Source organism: Hylobates moloch, unplaced genomic scaffold, assembly GCF_009828535.3.
Source record: "Hylobates moloch isolate HMO894 unplaced genomic scaffold, HMol_V3 SCAFFOLD_12, whole genome shotgun sequence".
NCBI lineage: Eukaryota > Metazoa > Chordata > Mammalia > Primates > Hylobatidae > Hylobates > Hylobates moloch.
In genome coordinates, this window is record NW_026652287.1 from 23603935 (window position 1) to 23621719 (window position 17785).

At 42.4% G+C, this 17785-nt stretch overlaps 2 protein-coding genes across 3 annotated transcripts in view; one reads left to right on the plus strand and one right to left on the minus strand.

Annotated features, from left to right (window-relative positions):
* Nucleotides 1–1952, plus strand: part of KCTD10 (potassium channel tetramerization domain containing 10) — a 78622-nt gene extending 76670 nt beyond the window's left edge. Inside the window, exon 9 of the transcript XR_009208954.1 lies at nt 1433–1952. The gene's annotated coding sequence lies outside the window, so the exon portion shown is untranslated. The remainder of the gene's footprint in view (nt 1–1432) is intronic.
* MYO1H (myosin IH) overlaps nt 1–17080 on the minus strand; it is a 60708-nt gene extending 43628 nt beyond the window's left edge. Inside the window, exons 1-6 of one of the 2 annotated variants that reach the window (XM_032168752.2) lie at nt 16925–17080; nt 12322–12437; nt 9216–9414; nt 8005–8085; nt 4557–4736; nt 1823–1921 (exon numbers count right to left, since the gene is read on the minus strand). In XM_032168752.2, coding sequence (XP_032024643.1) covers nt 1823–1921; nt 4557–4736; nt 8005–8085; nt 9216–9414; nt 12322–12437; nt 16925–17050 — 801 coding nt within the window. In that variant the 5' untranslated portion in view covers nt 17051–17080. Of the gene's footprint in view, nt 1–1822; nt 1922–4556; nt 4737–8004; nt 8086–9215; nt 9415–10694; nt 10858–12321; nt 12438–16924 lie in introns of those variants that run through there. The other variant, XM_058425220.1, reaches the window with a different exon arrangement.
* Between the last annotated feature and the right edge of the window lie 705 nt (nt 17081–17785).

The window sequence follows — 17785 nt, forward strand, 5'->3', positions numbered from 1 at the left end:
CATGGGAAGTGTTCAGAGACAGGAGATCAGGACAGGGAAAGACAATGGTGGCCGCCTAATTGATACGTGTCATTAGTGGAGGCACCTGAAGGAAAAACCCCCAATTCCACACCTGAGCTCACAGAACCAAGCCCTCCTCCTTCCCCAGAAATCGGCCCTGTTATTCACTTCAGGTGCTAAGGGAAGAGGGAAACAGCCTCACTCAGTGTCCAGCACGAAACACTTTATTTTCATATAACAACAACAAATACATACATGGATTTTTCATAAAATAAAATAAACCACTTTTATAAAATATTTTATGGCTGGGCACGGTGGCTCACGCCTGTAATCCCAGCACTTGGGGAGGCCGAGGCGGGTGAATCACCTGAGGTCAAGAGATCGAGACCATCTGGCCAACATGGTGAAACCCCATCTCTACTAAAAACACAAAAATTAGCTGGGCATGGTGGCATGTGCCTGTAGTCTCAGCTACTTGGGAGGCTGAGGCAGGAGAATTTCTTGAACCCGGGAGGCGGAGGTTGCAGTGAGCCGAGATAGCGCCATTGCACTCCTGCCTGGTGACAGAGCAAGACTGTCTCAAAAGAAGAAAAAAAAATTTGTAAAATACTTTCTAAAGTAAACCTCACTAATGAACCCATTTAATTTTCAAATAACATTATGTATCTATCCATCCATCTATCCTTTTTTTAAGAGACAGGGTCTTGCTCTGTCACTCAGGCTAGAATGCTATGGTGCCATCATAGCTCTCTACAGCCTCAACCTCCTGGGTTCAAGCGATCCTCCCACCTCAGCCTCCTGAGTGGCTGGGACTACAGGCATGCACCACCATGCCTGGCTAATTTTTAAAAGTTTTTTGTAGAGGCAGGGTCTCACTATGTCCCCCAGGCTAGTCTCAAACTCCTAGCCTCAAGTGATTTCTCCACCTCAGCCTCCCAAAGCAGCAGGATTTACAGGTGTGAGCCACTGCACCTGGCCTCAAATATAGATGTTTTTAAATTACATTCTGGGCCTTGAAAGACTGATAGTTTAACAGTCAAAACAAAACAAAAAAAGACTAAAAGATGTAAAAACAAAGTGTTTAAAAATTCTACAATTTGTTCCAGTTTGTGCCAAAACAGAAGCCTCAATAAATGAGAATCTTGTAATTCTATGGCATCTAAATTGTTGAGACTGGACTTACGTAACAGGAGAAAAAAACCCGATTCCTCCTCCTTGCACACAATATTAGGAAAACTTAGGGTTGCCAGATAAAGGAACCCACAGTTAATATTTGAATTTCAAACTTACATTAATTTTTTTAGTATAAGTTTGCCCACATGCAATAATTGGAACATGATTATACTAAAAAATTCTTCACTGTTTATCTGAAATTCATATGTAACTGGGCATCCTGTATTTTTACTTTTGTTTTTGTTTTTTTGAGATGCAGTCTCGCTCTGTCACCCAGGCTGGAGTGCAGTGGCACAATCTCGGCTCACTGCAACCTCTGCCTCCCGGATTCAAGCGATTCTCCTGCCTCAGTCTCCGGAGTAGCTGGGATTACAGGTGCCTGCCACCACGCCTGGTTAATTTTTGTACTTTTTTAGTAGAGACAGGGTTTCACCATGTTGACCAGGCTGGTCTCAAACTCCTGACCTCACGTGATCCGCCCGCCTTGACCTCTCAAAATGCTGGAATTACAGGTGTGAGCCACCGCACCCGGCTGCATCCTGTATTTTTATTTGTTGAATCTGGCCACTGTATTCTGCAAACACCAAAAAATCAGGAATGTTTCCTCAGTCCCAGGGGGAATTATCAGTTCTGCTGCAAAAGCACATACCTCGAGGTCAGCTTCAGTAAAATCAATGACAGAAAAGGCACTGGAAACAGTTTTCCAGTCATTCTTGTCATTAATGGATGACTCTTTGGCACAATGACCCTGTTGATAAAAAGTTTGAGTCACTTAATGTCATTTTTATAGGGGCAATTAAGCATGTCTATTCCTCTCTGAAGATGCAAAAGCTAGTCCTATAATGTACTGAATTGCAAATAAAAAATAGATTTTACTCTAATTGTCTAGCATGTAATGATTTGACAACTGTTGCTTTTTTTCAAATTTATTTGGAATTTTGTTTAAAAATCTCTGTTCTGGGAAAACATTCCAAGTTACATGTAAGTGGTATATCTTTTTGTACGTGTTTTTAAACACAGTTTTCTTATCATTTTTGCCAAATAAATTGAAGGTGTTTGTCTCAAGAAATATCTGCTGAAATATGCAGGGATATTAAAGTGCTTAAAATCAGAAACTCCTGACTCACTTAGAGATTGCCAACAAAAATTTCACTGCAGGACTAGATGAAAGAAGCCTTTCCTGCAAGGAAATCAAAGGCTAGCATTTAGAGAAACAGAGGTTTTGTGAAAATGATCACAAGCAGAGATGTTCCCCATGAACTCCAGAGGTTGTCTTTTAAATAACAGACTGATTTAAAGAGAAAACGTTCTAGACAAATGTTTTTTATTATTTTGCTTTTGTGGTACAGGGTGTTCCTAGTTTCCTAATTATCTGGAGATCTGCTTTCTTAAAAGATTTCTTCATTGCATGGGGGAGATCAGATGTGTCATACTATGAAAATATTTCCTAGTGAAGTGGCCGATATAAAATTTGCAACCTCACAAACCTTCCCGCACAACCAGCAACATCTGCTCCTGCCCCCGAAGGGATGGGTCTGTGCAAATCAGTCCCTCTCCAAAACCTGTTGGTTTGAAAGCAGCACAAATATACTGCAAAGTGAAGCCATGAAGTTTACCAAAGTTATGAGAGATCATGAAATTGGTTATAAAATAATAGTGGCAAATTGCTAGACCCATTTCCAAAGCCCCTGATGTAAAGATCTAGTTGAATTAATGTGGCCAGAAAAAAATCTACAGGAATAAAGACATGATATATTCTAAGAGAGAAGGATTTATCAAAGGGTTAGAGAAGCCCTTGGGAAAACGGATTAAGCCCTCAAATATTTTTACAAATTGACCCTTTCTGATCATGCTATGGGAATACAAACATGACGTGACCATACAGCTTTGTTGAGAAAATTAAGCCCTCCAAAAAGAAAAAAACATCACATTTGATTTATTCTTTGTTCTAGTAATTAGTTGAGTTTGCTTAGTATAAAATTAGATTATGAGATTCTTTCTTTTCATTATTTACCTTCATTTTTCTTTTTTATTTCTATTTTTAAAATACATTTAGAGATGGGGTCTTGCTATATTGCCCAGGCCGGTCTTAAACTCCTGGACTCAAGTGATCCTCCTGCCTTGGCCTCCCAAAGTGCTGGGATTACAGGCGTGAGCCACCATGCCCCAGCCTGCCTTCATTTTTCAAGGTGAAATTTTGTCAAGGCTTCTTTTCTTCCATGATTTCTAGAAAGTGTTGATCGTCATTTTATGAGATTCATTTTATAAGACCTCGTTTTCTCTCTTAAATGATGCCTTCATCTCCATTCTACAAGGTGGCCTCCATTCAAAGCCAGGCCAAGTGAGAAGAGAAAAATAAAAAAATGTTGGGACTAAAAAGGTGTTAATGACATCAAATACTGAGAAGTGCCTTACAATCTGCGCATTGTAGAACGCTAGGGCAGGCTGCAGAAAAACAAATATTGCAAGGTTATATTCTGACAGTCAATTTTATAACACTAGACCCTAGGCTTGCTTATAGGAATAGCTTGAACTATTTCTGTAAGGTGGTGTGTTCATTTGGCAGCAAATATTTGTCAAGGTGGAAGGCAGGAATGCGGGAAAAGATCTTTTCAAAAGTAGTTCACAGTGGCTCACGCCTGTAAACTCAGCACTTCGGGAGGCTGAGGCAGGCAGATCCCTCGAGCTCAGGAGTTTGAGACCAGCCTGGACAACATGGAGAAACCCTGTCTCTACAAAAACTACAAAAATTAGCGAGGCATGGTACCTCGCGCCTGTAGTCCTAGCTACTTGGGAGGCTGAGATGGGAGGATCGCTTGAGCCCAAGAGGTCAAGGCTGCAATGAGCCATTATTATGCTACTGCACTCCAGCCTGGAGGACAGAGAGAGAACCTGTCCCAAAAAAAGAAAAAAAAAAGTAGTTTGAAAGCAGAATGAGATAGCACAGGTTTGAGACATAGTTGGACAGTGAGTTTCTATCACATCCAGATCAGCGCTCCTCACTTTGGCTGTACACTAAATCACCAGAAGGACATTTAAAATAATTCTGATGCACAGGTCCTACCCCAGACCAATGAAATCTGAATCTCTGGAGGGTATGGCCCAGGCATTTGTGTTTTTAAAGGGCTCTTCGGGTGATTCTAGTTTCAGCCAGGGATGAGAACCACTTGCCTAGACATTGGTTACTTTACCAAGGTGATACAGCTGCCAGGTGTAAGAGGAGATGGATTAGATTGCTTGTGATATAAATATCGAGAAATCAGCCAATAGGACACATAGCAGGATGGTAATAGAATGTCTCAAACATCCTACAGCAGCCCGTATAAACACCTCTGATCCCCTGCTCCAAGGAGTCACCAAAGCCAGGTGCTGGTCCTTCCCACCTGTGAGAGGTATTTATACAGCTGGGGGTCTCGCTCGAGTCCCAGGTAAGCCAGGCGCTCCTCTTCGCCACCTGCCAGCAGCTGGTAGAAGATGTGGAAATTCCGCTCGCCTTCGTTTTGGTAGACAACTCGGGACTTCTCTATCAAGTAACTGATGATATGCCCACCTACGGGGATGCCCTTCAGAACAAGAAAAATTGCAGCAGTGACAACAACAATCAAACCACTCTCTTCCTGACATCTCCTGATGGCCCGAAGTTCTAAGTTTGAATGAAGTCTGATCTATCAATCTTCTTTCTTTTTTTTTTTGGACCTATCAGTCTTCTATCATTAGTATTTCCTGGGTTCTGTTTACAAAAATTTTTGCTTACCCCAAGAAACTATCACGAAGATAGTTTCTATGTCTTTTTCTAGAAGCATGATTGTTTAGGATAATGATCCCTCACTATTTAATTTTTGTATATGGAGAGGGGTAGTGGTCAAAGGTCTTTTTATTCATGTTGATATCCAGTTGATCTGTGCCATTTATTGGAAAGATGATCTTTTCTCTACTGAATCATAGTGATGGCTTCGTTGTAAGTCAGCTGACTGTACGTGTGAACTCTATCCTTTCTGGACTTTATTCTGATCCATTGTCTTCTTTATCCTTGTGTCAATATCACACTGTCTTAATTCATATTTTCAATAATAAATCCAATAAAGGATTTTTATTCCAGAATATATAAAGATTCTTGCAAATCAATAGGAAAGAATTGACAACCCAATTAAAAATGGGCAAAAGACTTGAATGAAAAAGAAAGCCTTTAAGTGGTCAAGAAGCAAAATATCATTAATCACTAGGGAGATACAAACTTAAATCACAGTGAAAAACCACTATATCCCACCAGAATTTCTCAAAAGGATGAAAAATATAAATGTTGGCAACGGTATGGAGCAACTGGAACCATCATTAATTATCCTAACACTGCTTTGCTGGTAAGAACCCCACAATTCCACTTCTTTAATCCAATATAAATCTACTGAAGGGCATGTGCAAGGATGTTCAAAGCACTATATGTCACGGTCCCAAATTGCAAACAGCCCAAATGTCCATCAAAAGTAGAACGGATAAGTTGTGACATAGTCATATAATCAAAAAGTGAACAACTGCTACATGCAAGGGCATGGATGAATCTGACAGATACGTTGATTGAAAGAAGCCAGGCACAAAATAGAACATACTGTGTAATTTCATTCATATGCACTCCAATGACCAGTGAAATGAACCTGTGATCACAGAGGTCAGAACAGTGGGCAGTGGGAACGGGGAGTGTGTTGGGGAAGGGCAGGAAAAGCTTTTGGGTATTAGAATTTTTTTTTAAGAGATAGGGTCTTGCTCTGTTGCCCAGGCTAGAGTGTTGTGGCCTGATCATGGCTCATTATAACCTCGAATGCCTGAGCTCAAGCAATTCTCCCACCTCAGCCTCCCAAGTAACTGGGACTATAGGTGTGCACCACTGTGCCTTGCTATTTTGTTTTTGTTTTTTGTAAAGACGAGGTCTCACTATGTTGCCCAGGCTGGTCTTGAACTCCTGGACTCAAGCAATCCTCCCACCTCGACCTCCCAAAGTGCTGGGATTACAGGTGTGAGTCACCATGCCTGGCCTTCAGATGCTAGCATTTTTTTTTTTTTTTTTTTTGAGACAGAGTCTCACTCTCTTGCTCAGGCTGGAGTGCAGTGGCGCAATCTGGGCTCACTGCAACCTCTGCCTCCCAAGTTCAAGTGATTCTCATGCCTCAGCCTCCCAGGTAGCTGGGACTACAGGCGTGCACCACCACGCTCCACTAATTTTTGTATTTTTATTAGAGACAGGGTTTCACCATGTTGGCCAGGCTGGTCTCGAACTCCTGACCTCAGGTGATCTGCCCACCTCGGCCTCCCAAAGTGCTAGAATTACAGGTGTGAGCCACCAGGCCTGGCCCGGATGCTAGAAATTTTTATGTCTTGATCTGGGTGGTGGTTACAGAGGTGGACACATATGTAAAAATTTACTGGGCTATCCTCATGTTTTACAGCCTTTTCCGTATATGTGTTGAAGTTCCAAAAAAAATTTTCAAATACGCATAGCTATTAAATTTCTTTCCAAATCCACTCCACCAGAGGTCCACATCCCAGCCTCTGGGAAATCCTTGAGCCAGTTTGTCCTCATCATTGAGCTCCATGCTCATACAGCTGCTGCTCCCCCCTGTGTCATTTTACCACTTGGAATTATGAGCCCTTGAGAATTCTGCCTTCCTTTCCTGCTTATCTTAGCCCCACTTCTGTGTCTAACACAGCCACGCTCATTCACTTACGCATTGTCCATGGCTGCTTTCATGCTACAAGAGTAGACTTGGGTCATTGCAACTGTGTGGCTGAATGGCTCACAAAGCCTAAAATATTTACTATCTGGCTGTATCCGAAAAAGAGTGCTGACCCCTGCCAGGTAAGCAGGCATGCCTAAACAATATATCGTTTACTTGTGTCTTTTTTTTGAGACGAAGTTTCGCTCTTGTTGCCCAGGCTGGAGTGCAGTGGTGCCAACTGCAACCTCTACCTTCCAGGTTCAAGCGATTCTCCTGCCTCAGCCTTCCGAGTAGCTGGGATTACAGGCGCACACCACCATGCATGGCTAATTTTTTGTATTTTTTGTTTTTTAGAGATGGGGTTTCACAATGTTGGCCAGGCTGGTCTTGAACTCCTGACCTCAGGTAATCCACCCACCTTGGCCTCCCAAATTGCTGGGATTACAGGCATGAGCCACTGCGTCTGGCCCTTGTGATTTGTTTTTAAGCTTAATGGGAAAAATGATATCATGCTGGCATACAGTATGTTCCCAAGACCCATCCACATGAGGTGTAGCTGTGGTTCATTTGCTCTCTGCAGTGTAATGCCTGATGGTGTGAACACACCATGATGTAGTCATTCTCCTGTCGATGGACATTTCAGTTCTCTCCAGATGTGCTGGTGCTGTTCAGTCCATTTACTTGCTCGTGATGATGAGCAGTTCTCTTATGGACATGCTTACGCATCTGTAGAGATATCCCTGGGAGCGGGATGGTTGCACCTTAGATTATGTTTTTTCAGCTTCCTAAGATAGCATCATATCTCTGGTACAACCCGTTATTTTCCAATAATTTTCCAATATTTTACACCCCACCAGCAATGTGTAAGAATTCCTTATGATCCATATCTTCATCAACACCTGGTATAGATCAGACTTTTTAGTTTTTGCCCATCCAGATGGTATAAAATATTATCTCATTGTGGTCTTTATTTGCATTTCCTAAAACTAGCACTAAACCTGGATATTTTTTTAAATGGCTTGAGTCAAAAAATGCCATTCTCCCTTTAAGGGGCCTTGTCTTGGGTTCCATCACTGGCAAAATAAGGGGTCCCCATGAACCAGTAACAGGAGCTTCAGTGTACCTGAAAATCAAATTGTATATCCATGTATTTCCCAAATCTGCTGGAGTTGTCATTCCGGAGCGTTCTGGCATTTCCAAAAGCCTTGGAATACAAAGTGTCATTCACTGTCATTTAAGCTCACCATGCGTGTCAAATTCCTGACCCCAAATAATACACTTATTACGAAAATGGAGGAGAGAGAGTGGAAGGAGCCAGGGAGGAAAGGCATGCTTTATCTTCTAAGAAGGAATCACTAACTACAGAGAATTTAATGCCAAATACTAGATCTGGACCCAGGGAGAAAAGGGGAACAATATCTTCTTCCTAGAATCCAATCTAGGAATATATTGGAAATGTACCTCAGGAGAGGTACATAGAACCCTAGCCCCATGCTGTTCTAGAAGGAATAGTGGACGGCTCCCATCACCAGACCTCTTTTTATATCACGTTGCTCTGCTCAAAGGGTCCACTGGGAAAATTCCTTCAACTATAAACATCTTCATTTATAGAAAGGGCCACAAAAACACAGGAGAAAATGACTTGTTCAGCAAGTCAGTGAATTACAATAGTGGAAGTAATCATAACCAAAATAATTTTAACTCAATAATAAGAAAACTATTAATAAATAATACATTATTTTTGGTGCTTCCTAATTCTGCTGTGTGCTTTTTGTGCATCTGTTTCACTTAATCCTCAAAACTTCTTAGGCTGGGTGTGGTGGCTCACACCTGTAATTACAGCACTTTGGGAGGCCAAGGTGGGTGGATCACGAGGTCAGGAGTTCGAGACCAGCCTGGCCAACATGGCAAAACCCCATCTCTACTAAAAATGCAAAAATTAGCTGGGAATGATGGTACACGCCTGTAGTCCCAGCTACTTGGGAAGCTGAAGCAGGAGAATCGCTTAAACTCAGGAGGCGGAGGTTTCTGTGAGCCGAGATTGTGCCACTGTACTCCAGGCCTGGGTGACAGAGAGAGACTCCGTCTCAAAAAAAAAAAAACAAAAACAAAACAAAAACCAAATGTCTTAAAAGGTAGGTACCATAAGCAGACCCATTCAACAAATGGGGAAATGGGCTTAGTTCCAGGTCACACCCTTAACTATGACACTATCTGTGTGAGCCCTTTTCTTAACAGTGACCTGCCCATTTTGACTAACCTGCCCAGACAGGATTTGTCTCACTTAGTGACCTCCCTGGAACTCCCTTCGATTGGTTCCCAGAGATCGCTTACCTCCAGCACTGGGTTGGAGAGCAGCAGTCTGTCACGGGCTATTTGTAGTGACTGGGTCATTGGGCAGGTCACTGCAAAATACTGGAGAATTTTCTTGGAGGCCTCTGTTTTCCCTGCCCCACTCTCTCCAGAAATGAGGATGAGATGGTTATTTAGTTCAGAGCACATCATTCGGTAAGCATTGTCGGCTATAGCGTAGCTGGAGGAGGAGTGAGACAGAAACAAATTGGTTTTAATGGTACTTCCCTTGACTCTGACACCCACCAAAGAAGAAAAATGAAGTGCTCCATCTCCAGGAAGCCACATCCAGACTGTGGTACAAGGACAATGAGCTCAAACACATATCAAACCCTTTCCATAGGCGGGGCACAGTGGCTCATTCTTGTAATCCCAGCACTCTGGGAAGCTGAGGCGGGTGGATCACCTGAGGTCAGGAGTTCGAGACTAGCCTGGCCAACATGATGAAACCCCCCCTCTGTACTAAAAAAAGATACAAAAATTAGCCAGGTATGGTGGTGCACGCTTGTAATCCCAGCTACTCGGGAGGCTGAGGCAGGAGAACTGCTTGAACCCGGGAGGCAGAGGTTGCAGTGAGCCAAGATTGTGCCACTGCACTCCAGCCTGGGCGACAGAGCAAGACTCTGTCTCAAAAAAACAAAAACAACAACAAAACAAAACAAACAAAAACAAAAAACCCAAACCAGAAAAACAAACAAAAAAAAAATCCTCTACCACGACCCACTGACTAATCAAATATAAAGTGTACTAGATATCAAAACTCAAATAGTAGAAGAGTTAAAAGGAAGAATTTGAGTAGTAATGATTTTTTTTTTTTTTTTTTTTTTTTTTTTTTTTTTTTTTTAGATGGAGTCTCGCTCTGTCACCCAGCCCAGAGTGCAGTGGCATGATCTGGGCTCATTGCAACCTCTGCCTCCCAAGTTCAAGCAATTCTCATGCCTCAGCCTCCCAAGTAGCTAGGATTATAGGTGCACACTACCACGCCCGGCTAATTTTTGTATTTTTAGTAGAGACGGGGTTTCACCATGTTGGTCAGGCTGGTCTGGAACTCCTGACCTCGTGATCCACCTGCCTCAGCCCCCCAAAGTGCTGGGATTACAGGCGTGAGCCACCGTGCCTGGCCTGAAAATATTTTTTAAAGTTCACCAAATTTATGTTTTTAATCCATCAACATGTTTTATAAGAATAAGCCAGCTACGAAGTTACATCTCCAAGAGACGTTCTATTAACTATAGGTGAAAATAACAATCTTGTCTAAATACTAAATAATTCAATTCAATAAATAGAATAAGATCTCATGTATTTTTTCCCTCAAAACCTAAAATACTAAAAGTGGAGTGGCAGGAAACCAAAGAGATTAACAAACTTCAGTGATATCTTTAGGACAAAAGGTAAAACTATGAGAAGCACTTTATCTTCAAGATCAGACACCAAAGCATGAAGGTACCCCAGGAATATAACCTGAATATGGAGGCAGAGTTCCAAAGCCATTTCGGCTTTTAATACATGGTGGTGGCCATGGTGGCTCACACCTGTAATCCCAGCACTTTGGGAGGCTGAGGCAGGCAGATCGCTTGAGCCCAGGAGTTCGAGGCCAGCATGAGCAACACACTGAGACCCTGTCTCTACAAAAATTACAAAAATTAGCCAGGGTGGTGGTGTGTGCCTGTAGTCCTGGCTACTTAGGAGGCTGAGGGTGGAGGATCACCTGAGCTCTGGGAGGTGGAGACTGCAGGGATCCATTATTGTGTCACTGCTCTCCAGTCTGGGTGACAAAGTGAGACCCTGTCTCAACATATATATGGCGGTGATGCAGAAAGGCTTATAAGTGCCTTAGAAAGTGGAACAGCTGAGTCACCAAGACAACAGAGGCAGAATCTAAATATTAGCCTAGAAGTCAAGAGAGAGAAAAACTAGAAAATTCAGCAAAGCCTGGGCAAGAAAAAATTGCTCGTCTTTCCTTCTTTTTGGTAGTTGTTGTTTTGAATGTTAAATAACTTTTAGAAAGTTTGGCCAGTTAGGCATAGTGACAAACAAACAGCATTATTTAGCAGAAAATATGGGTTATACATTATTTTCAAATACAAGGGAAATTATTTAAAATGGCAAGGTTTTAAGGCCTAAAAATGTCCTCAAGTTTGTGAAAACTGATATCAAAGTGGTTATATTTTCTAGCTTCTGTGAAATGGCTCCAGAAACTCTGAATTAAAGTATAACTAACCAGTAATCTCTAACTACATGCAGATTTTTATTTCAATCCCTTTTAATTAACTTCTGAATTAAATGAGAAATCTAAACAGATTGTTTTTACAGAGTCAGTTACATGTTAAGAAGGAAACATGGTGTTTGGAGACAAGAGATCTGAGTTCAGGTGAATAATTCTACCCTGTCAGCTTATAGTGTTACATAAAAACAAATTCTGGTCATACTGCAGGCGAGTATATATTTTCAAAAATTTGCATAAAACAGAATAAAATGTTATGTACTAAAAATATAATCACCCTCTACAAATTATTATTACCATAGGTTATACATTGGGGAGAGGAATGAAGAAATTTGCACCTCTTAAGCTTCCACAGCCCTGGGAAGTATTCTTCCCAATGAGCAGTCTTCTTAGCCGCTATGATACTCAGGCACCAGTAGATGGCACTATAGCAACCCTCTTCCCGGAGAAGACAGCTCTCTAGCCACACTCTTAAATTTCTCAGCAGTTACACAAAGGTTGCACCTCTTTTCATATTTAAGCTGAGATTCCATAAAGACCGTCTAAAGTTTTCTAGTACTTTGGAAGACTTACTTCACAAGAAGGCAAGGGCTTAAATGAGGTACAGAACCTAATAAACATGCATCAAGGATTTAGATGGATGGATGGATGTATCCATGGATAGGTAGGTGGATGGATAGGTAAATGGATGCATGGATAGGTGGATGGATGGATATGTGGGTGGATGGATAGGTGGATGAATGGATGGGTGGGTGGATGGATAGATGGATGAATGGACAGACAGATGCATGGTGTGAAGGAAGGAGAGAGAGAAAGTGGAAAAAGAAAAATCCTCCTAGTGATGATCCTGTGGATGCTACTTACACATGTGGTGGCAGTTCAAAGAAATTGACCCCTTGATAAAGTTCCATCTGGCTCACAGTGTAGATTCCGAGCTCCTGGTATGGATTCACGGACACAAGGAGGGTGCCAATATACGTCTAGAGAAATGGACCAAAGCACAAGTGAGGAATTCTGGGGTGCGAAAGACTGTCACACATGATGATCCCCATGTGTTCATTCCACATGGAGGATTTAAAATGATAAATCAGGCGGGGTCTCTGCTGGGAGCTTACATGGAGGGTGTATGAGGGAGACAGCAGACAAACAGCTGAGGAATGAAGACAGCTGCAGGAAGAGATCAGTGTTAAGAAAGGTGTACATGGCCAGGTGCGGTGGCTCATGCCTGTAATCCCAGCACTTTGGGAGGCCGAGGCGGGTGGATCATAGGTCAGGAGATCGAGACCATCCTGGCTAACATAGTAAAACCCCATCTCTACTAAAAATACAAAAAATTAGCCAGGCGCGATGGTGCACGCCTGTAGTCCCAGTTACTCGGGAGGCGGAGGCAGGAGAATCTCTTGAACCCAGGAGGTGGAGGTTGCAGTGAGCCAAGATCAGCCACTGCACTCCAGCCCGGGTGACAGAGCGAGACTCCATCTCAAAAAACTAACTAAATAAATAAATAAAAAGAAAGGTATACATAGCATAACGAGGGTACAAACAATAAAGGCAGGCCATATTAGCAGGCATGGGGAAGTCTTCTTCTTCTTCTTCTTTTTTTGAGACAGAGTCTCACTTTGCTGCCCAGGCTGGAGTGCAGTGGCTCGATCTCGGCTCATTGCAACCTCTGCCTCCCAGGTTCAAGTGATTCTCCTCAGCCTCCCATAGCTGGGATTACAGGCATGCGCCACCACGCCCAGCTAATTTTGTATTTTTAGTAGAGATGCGGTTTCACCATGTTGGCCAGGCTGGTCTTGAACTCCTGACCTCAGGTGATCTGCCTGCCTTGGCCTCCCAAAGTGCTGGGATTACAGGCATGAGCCACCGCGCCTGGCCAGGAAGACTTCTTTAAGGAGGTGACACCTGAGCAGAGCTTGAAGGATGAGGAGCCAGCTGTGAACAAAGTAGGCAGGAAGGGCATTTCAGGCTGAAGGGAAACATGAGGCAGGCTAGGGGCACGAGAGGCCATTGTGGTTGAAGCCTGAGTGAGGGCAGAATGGAGACTAGCAAGAGAGGATGTTGAAGATGGAGCAGGCTCAGATCATACAGGCTTTGTAGGCTCCCACGAGGAACTGGGGTTTTATTCCAAATGCGGTGGATGGCAGAGATACCACCCTCCCCTACTGAAATGAAATACCTGCCCTACAAAGATTTCATGATGAAAATGCCAAAGCAACTGCAACAAAAGCAAAAATTGACAAATGGGATCTAATTAAAACTAAAGAGCTTCTGCACAGCAAAAGAAACTATCACCAGAGTGAATAGGCACCTTACAGAATGGGAGAAAAGTTCTGCAACCTATCCACCTGACAAAGGTCTAATACCCAGTCTACAAGGAATTTAAACAAACTTACAAGAAAAAACAATCCCATCAAAAAGTGGGCAAAGAAAATAAACAGACACTTCGCAAAAAGAAGACATACATGCGGCCAACAATCATATGAAAAAAAGCTCAACACCACCGATCATTACAGAAATGCAAATCCAAACCACAATGAGATATCATCTCACACCAGGCAGAATGGCGATTATTAAAAAGTAAAACAACAACAGATGCTGGCAAGGCAGTGGAGAAAAAGGAAGGCTTTTACACTGTTGGTGGGCGTGCAAATTAGTTCAACCATTGTGGAAAACAGTGTGGCGATTCCTCAAAGATCTAGAGGCAGAAATACCATTTGACTCAGCAATCCCAAAGAAATATAAATCATTCTATTATAAAGATACATGTACACATGTGTTCACTGCAGCCCTATTCACAACATCAAAGACATGGAATCAACCCAAATGCCCATCAATGATAAAATGAATAAAGAAAATATAGTGCATATACAGTATGGAATACTATGTAGCCATAAAAAGGAACGAGATCATGTCCTTTGCTGGGACATGGAAGTAGCTAGAAGCCATTATCCTCAGCAAACTAATGCAGGAACAGAAAACCAAACGCTGCATGTTCTTGCTAATAAGTGGGAACTAAACGATGAGAACACATGGACACATTTGTGGGGGAGGGGGGAACAACACACACTGGGGCTTGTTGCAGAGGACAGAGAGCATCAGGAAGAATAGCTAATGCATGCTGGTCTTAATACCTTGGTGATGGGTTGATCTGTGCAGCAAACCACCACAGCACATTTACCTATGTAACAAACCTGCACATCCTGCACATGTACCCCTGAAGTTAAAATAAAAGTTGAAGATACAAAAAAAGAGAAATACCTCCCTAAACTATTATATGAATGGATAACTTTAAGAGGGGGCACGTAACCTGATTTATGGTTCTTAAAGGTCTCTCTGGCATTGAGTGAAAGTAGGATGGGTGGGCCGGGCGCAGTGGCTCACACCTGTAATCCCAGGACTCTGGGAGGCTGAGGCAGGTGGATCACCCAAGGTCAGGAGTTTGAGACCAGCCTGGCCAACATGATGAAACCCCATCTCTACTAAAAATACAAAAAAATTAGCCAGGCGTGGTGGCGGGCACCTGTAGTCCCAGATACTCGGGAGGCTGAGGCAGGAGAATTGCTTGAACCCAGGTGGTGGAGGTTGCAGTGAGCCAAGATTGGGCCACTGCACTCCAGCCTGGGCGACAGAGTGAGACTCCATATGAAAAAGAAAAAAACAAACAAACAAGAAAATAGGATGGGTATACCTACAAATCTTCTAAAATTGGCCAAAACACTCCTGTTACTGGCACTTATATTCCTAGATTTCAATGTTAAACTCTACTCATATTCAAGTTTTTCAAGTACTTACTTATATTTATAATATAACCACTAACATAAGGCTTTTGAAATACAATTATGAATAAACAAAGAGCTCCAAGCTCTTATATAGAAAAAAATTAATGTACTCCTTGGAAAATACAGCTGGTATTCTCAGATTCTCAGTGTGTAGCTGTTTCAAATACAGGACGCACTAAAGTATATATTAAGATTATGCTAAAATAGCTGGGTGTGGTGGTGTGTGCCTGTAATCCCAGCTACATGGGAGGCTGAGGCAGGAGGAGTGCTTGAACCCAGGAGTTCAAGACTAGCCTGGGCAACTTAGCAAGGCCCAACTCAAAAAAAAAAAATTACCCTAAAATCATTCTCCAATCTCCAGGACAAAAATCAAACAGAGAACCAAAGCAGAGAATTTTCACTAAAACCCCACATTACTTCAATCAGTAGAAATTCAGGGTGGAAGACAGTTTCTGAAATTTATCCGTTCAAATCAGAAACGTTTAGCTTAATCACAATGATCCTGTCATGTCATTTGTACTTCTCTGTACCATGCTATTTTTTCCTCTTCCTGTACATAAAATTAGTTTTTCTATTTCTACAATTAAGGGTGATAAGTCTGAAAGTTAGGATCTGGGATATGTACTCTAAGAAACACCTTGTTTATTTCTTCTGGTATCCTTGGTTTCAACATATAGATTAAGTCACGGGCACCATTACAAACAAAATAGCTATAAGGCAATTATTTTTAAACCGCTTCTGACTGTCTAATTTACTCTTGGCAAAAGCTAATAAAATCTCAAAAAATTAAATAACTTTAATAACACCCACGACACACACAGGGACACTATGAAGTTTACCCTAGAGGAATTTACCTGAAAAATGATCCTCAAATCAGAGTGTGGTGATAAATGGGAATTTAACAAAAACTGGCTTTTGAATAAAAACTACATGTGACAAGATCTGAGAAGAGTTTGGTAAGTGCTGCATTCTTGACCCTTGACTATTCGTGGGGTGTGGTGGACAGCTTATTTCTGCCTGCTTGGTATCTCTGCCCCTTTCTCCTAACAGAGTCCTTGGGGGAACCCTCTTCCCAAGCTCTCTGTCTATACCATCCGGGGCTCTGACTCCACCCCTCACCTTCAGGGGTGGGCCTGGTAAAAGCCTGGCCAATCAGAATAGTCTTCATTTCTAGCCATGGGATTGGTTCAGAGACAGGCACATGACTGAAAGTGGGCCAATCAGAGCTGATCAATGTCAGCTTGGGCCATTTACTAGAGCTTATCGCCAGAGGATGGGCTCGCTTCTCTGCGGCAACCCTAAGCTGATAAAATGACAGCCTGGATCTGAGGGCAACCATCTTGCTGCCATGCACCTGAGAAGGAAATGGATGCCTAAGAAAGCAGAGCAGAGATGGAGAAAGAGTCGCCAGACATCATCTGAAACCCTAGATCTAGTCCTGGGACCTACAGTTACAGACATGGACAGATTCCCTTTAGTGGATTAGGCTGGTTAAGTTGGGTCTCTGTCACGGGCAGCCATAAACGTCTTAGCACAAAGGATCGAAGTGCATCTAAGAGTGGCGCCTCAGTATCTCCCTTTAATGTCTAACCTAATAGAGTGCTATTATTCACACTCATCAAAGTTGTGAAGGCAAGAAGGGAACAACCACCCTAGAAAAACAGCTGAGAAGTGGGTCACGTTACGTATATGAGGTTCTCGCTGAAACGCTTGCGGAGGTTGTCGACAAAGGCAGATTCGCTGGTGTACGCGTCCAATAGCACAAAATCCTGAACCCCGACCTTGTCCCGGGCAGTCAGTGCCCCTTCCATGTGCAGACGGATGTGTTTCCTCCTCACGTCTTCTTTCTACGGGAAATAGAACATTCTTCAGCAGCTCATCTATTTGGTAATATCTATTACACGTCTAATGCATGGAAATAACAAGATGCTAAACCCTGGGATAGTAGAGAGCCAGCATTAAATTATGCCGTCTTCACTTAGAGTTTACAATAGGGTTGGGGATACAAGATCATAATCATAAAAAATAGGAATAGCAGCAGCTGACAGGAACCAAGTATTTACTATTAGGTACTATTCTAAACACTTGACTTATACTATTTCATTTGATCTTCATTCTGACCCTATGAAATACTATTATTATGCCCATTCTACAGATGAGAAAACTGAGGCATAGGAATGTCATAAGCCATGCCCAAAATCTGCCAAAAGACGGAGCCAGAAAATGAACCTAGACATCAAACCCAGACTTGCTTTCCTGACAACCATGCACTCAATAAATTTTTTTAAAATTAATGTTTCCTTTATGTTGATTAGTCAAGCTTGAATTTTTTCTTTTTTTAAAATTAATTTTTCTTTATTTCAATAAATGTTAATTGTGTAAACTCACTTTGTAATTCCCACATGAGTGGTGAGGAGTTTGGGACAGAAAGGGAAATTCTTGCTACAGAGGAGTATTTAAGGAAGGACAAACTTGGAGTGTTCCTCTCCAAGGATGGGCTTCGGATGTCACTGGAGAAGGTGTGGCTACAGCCCATTGGATGGCAA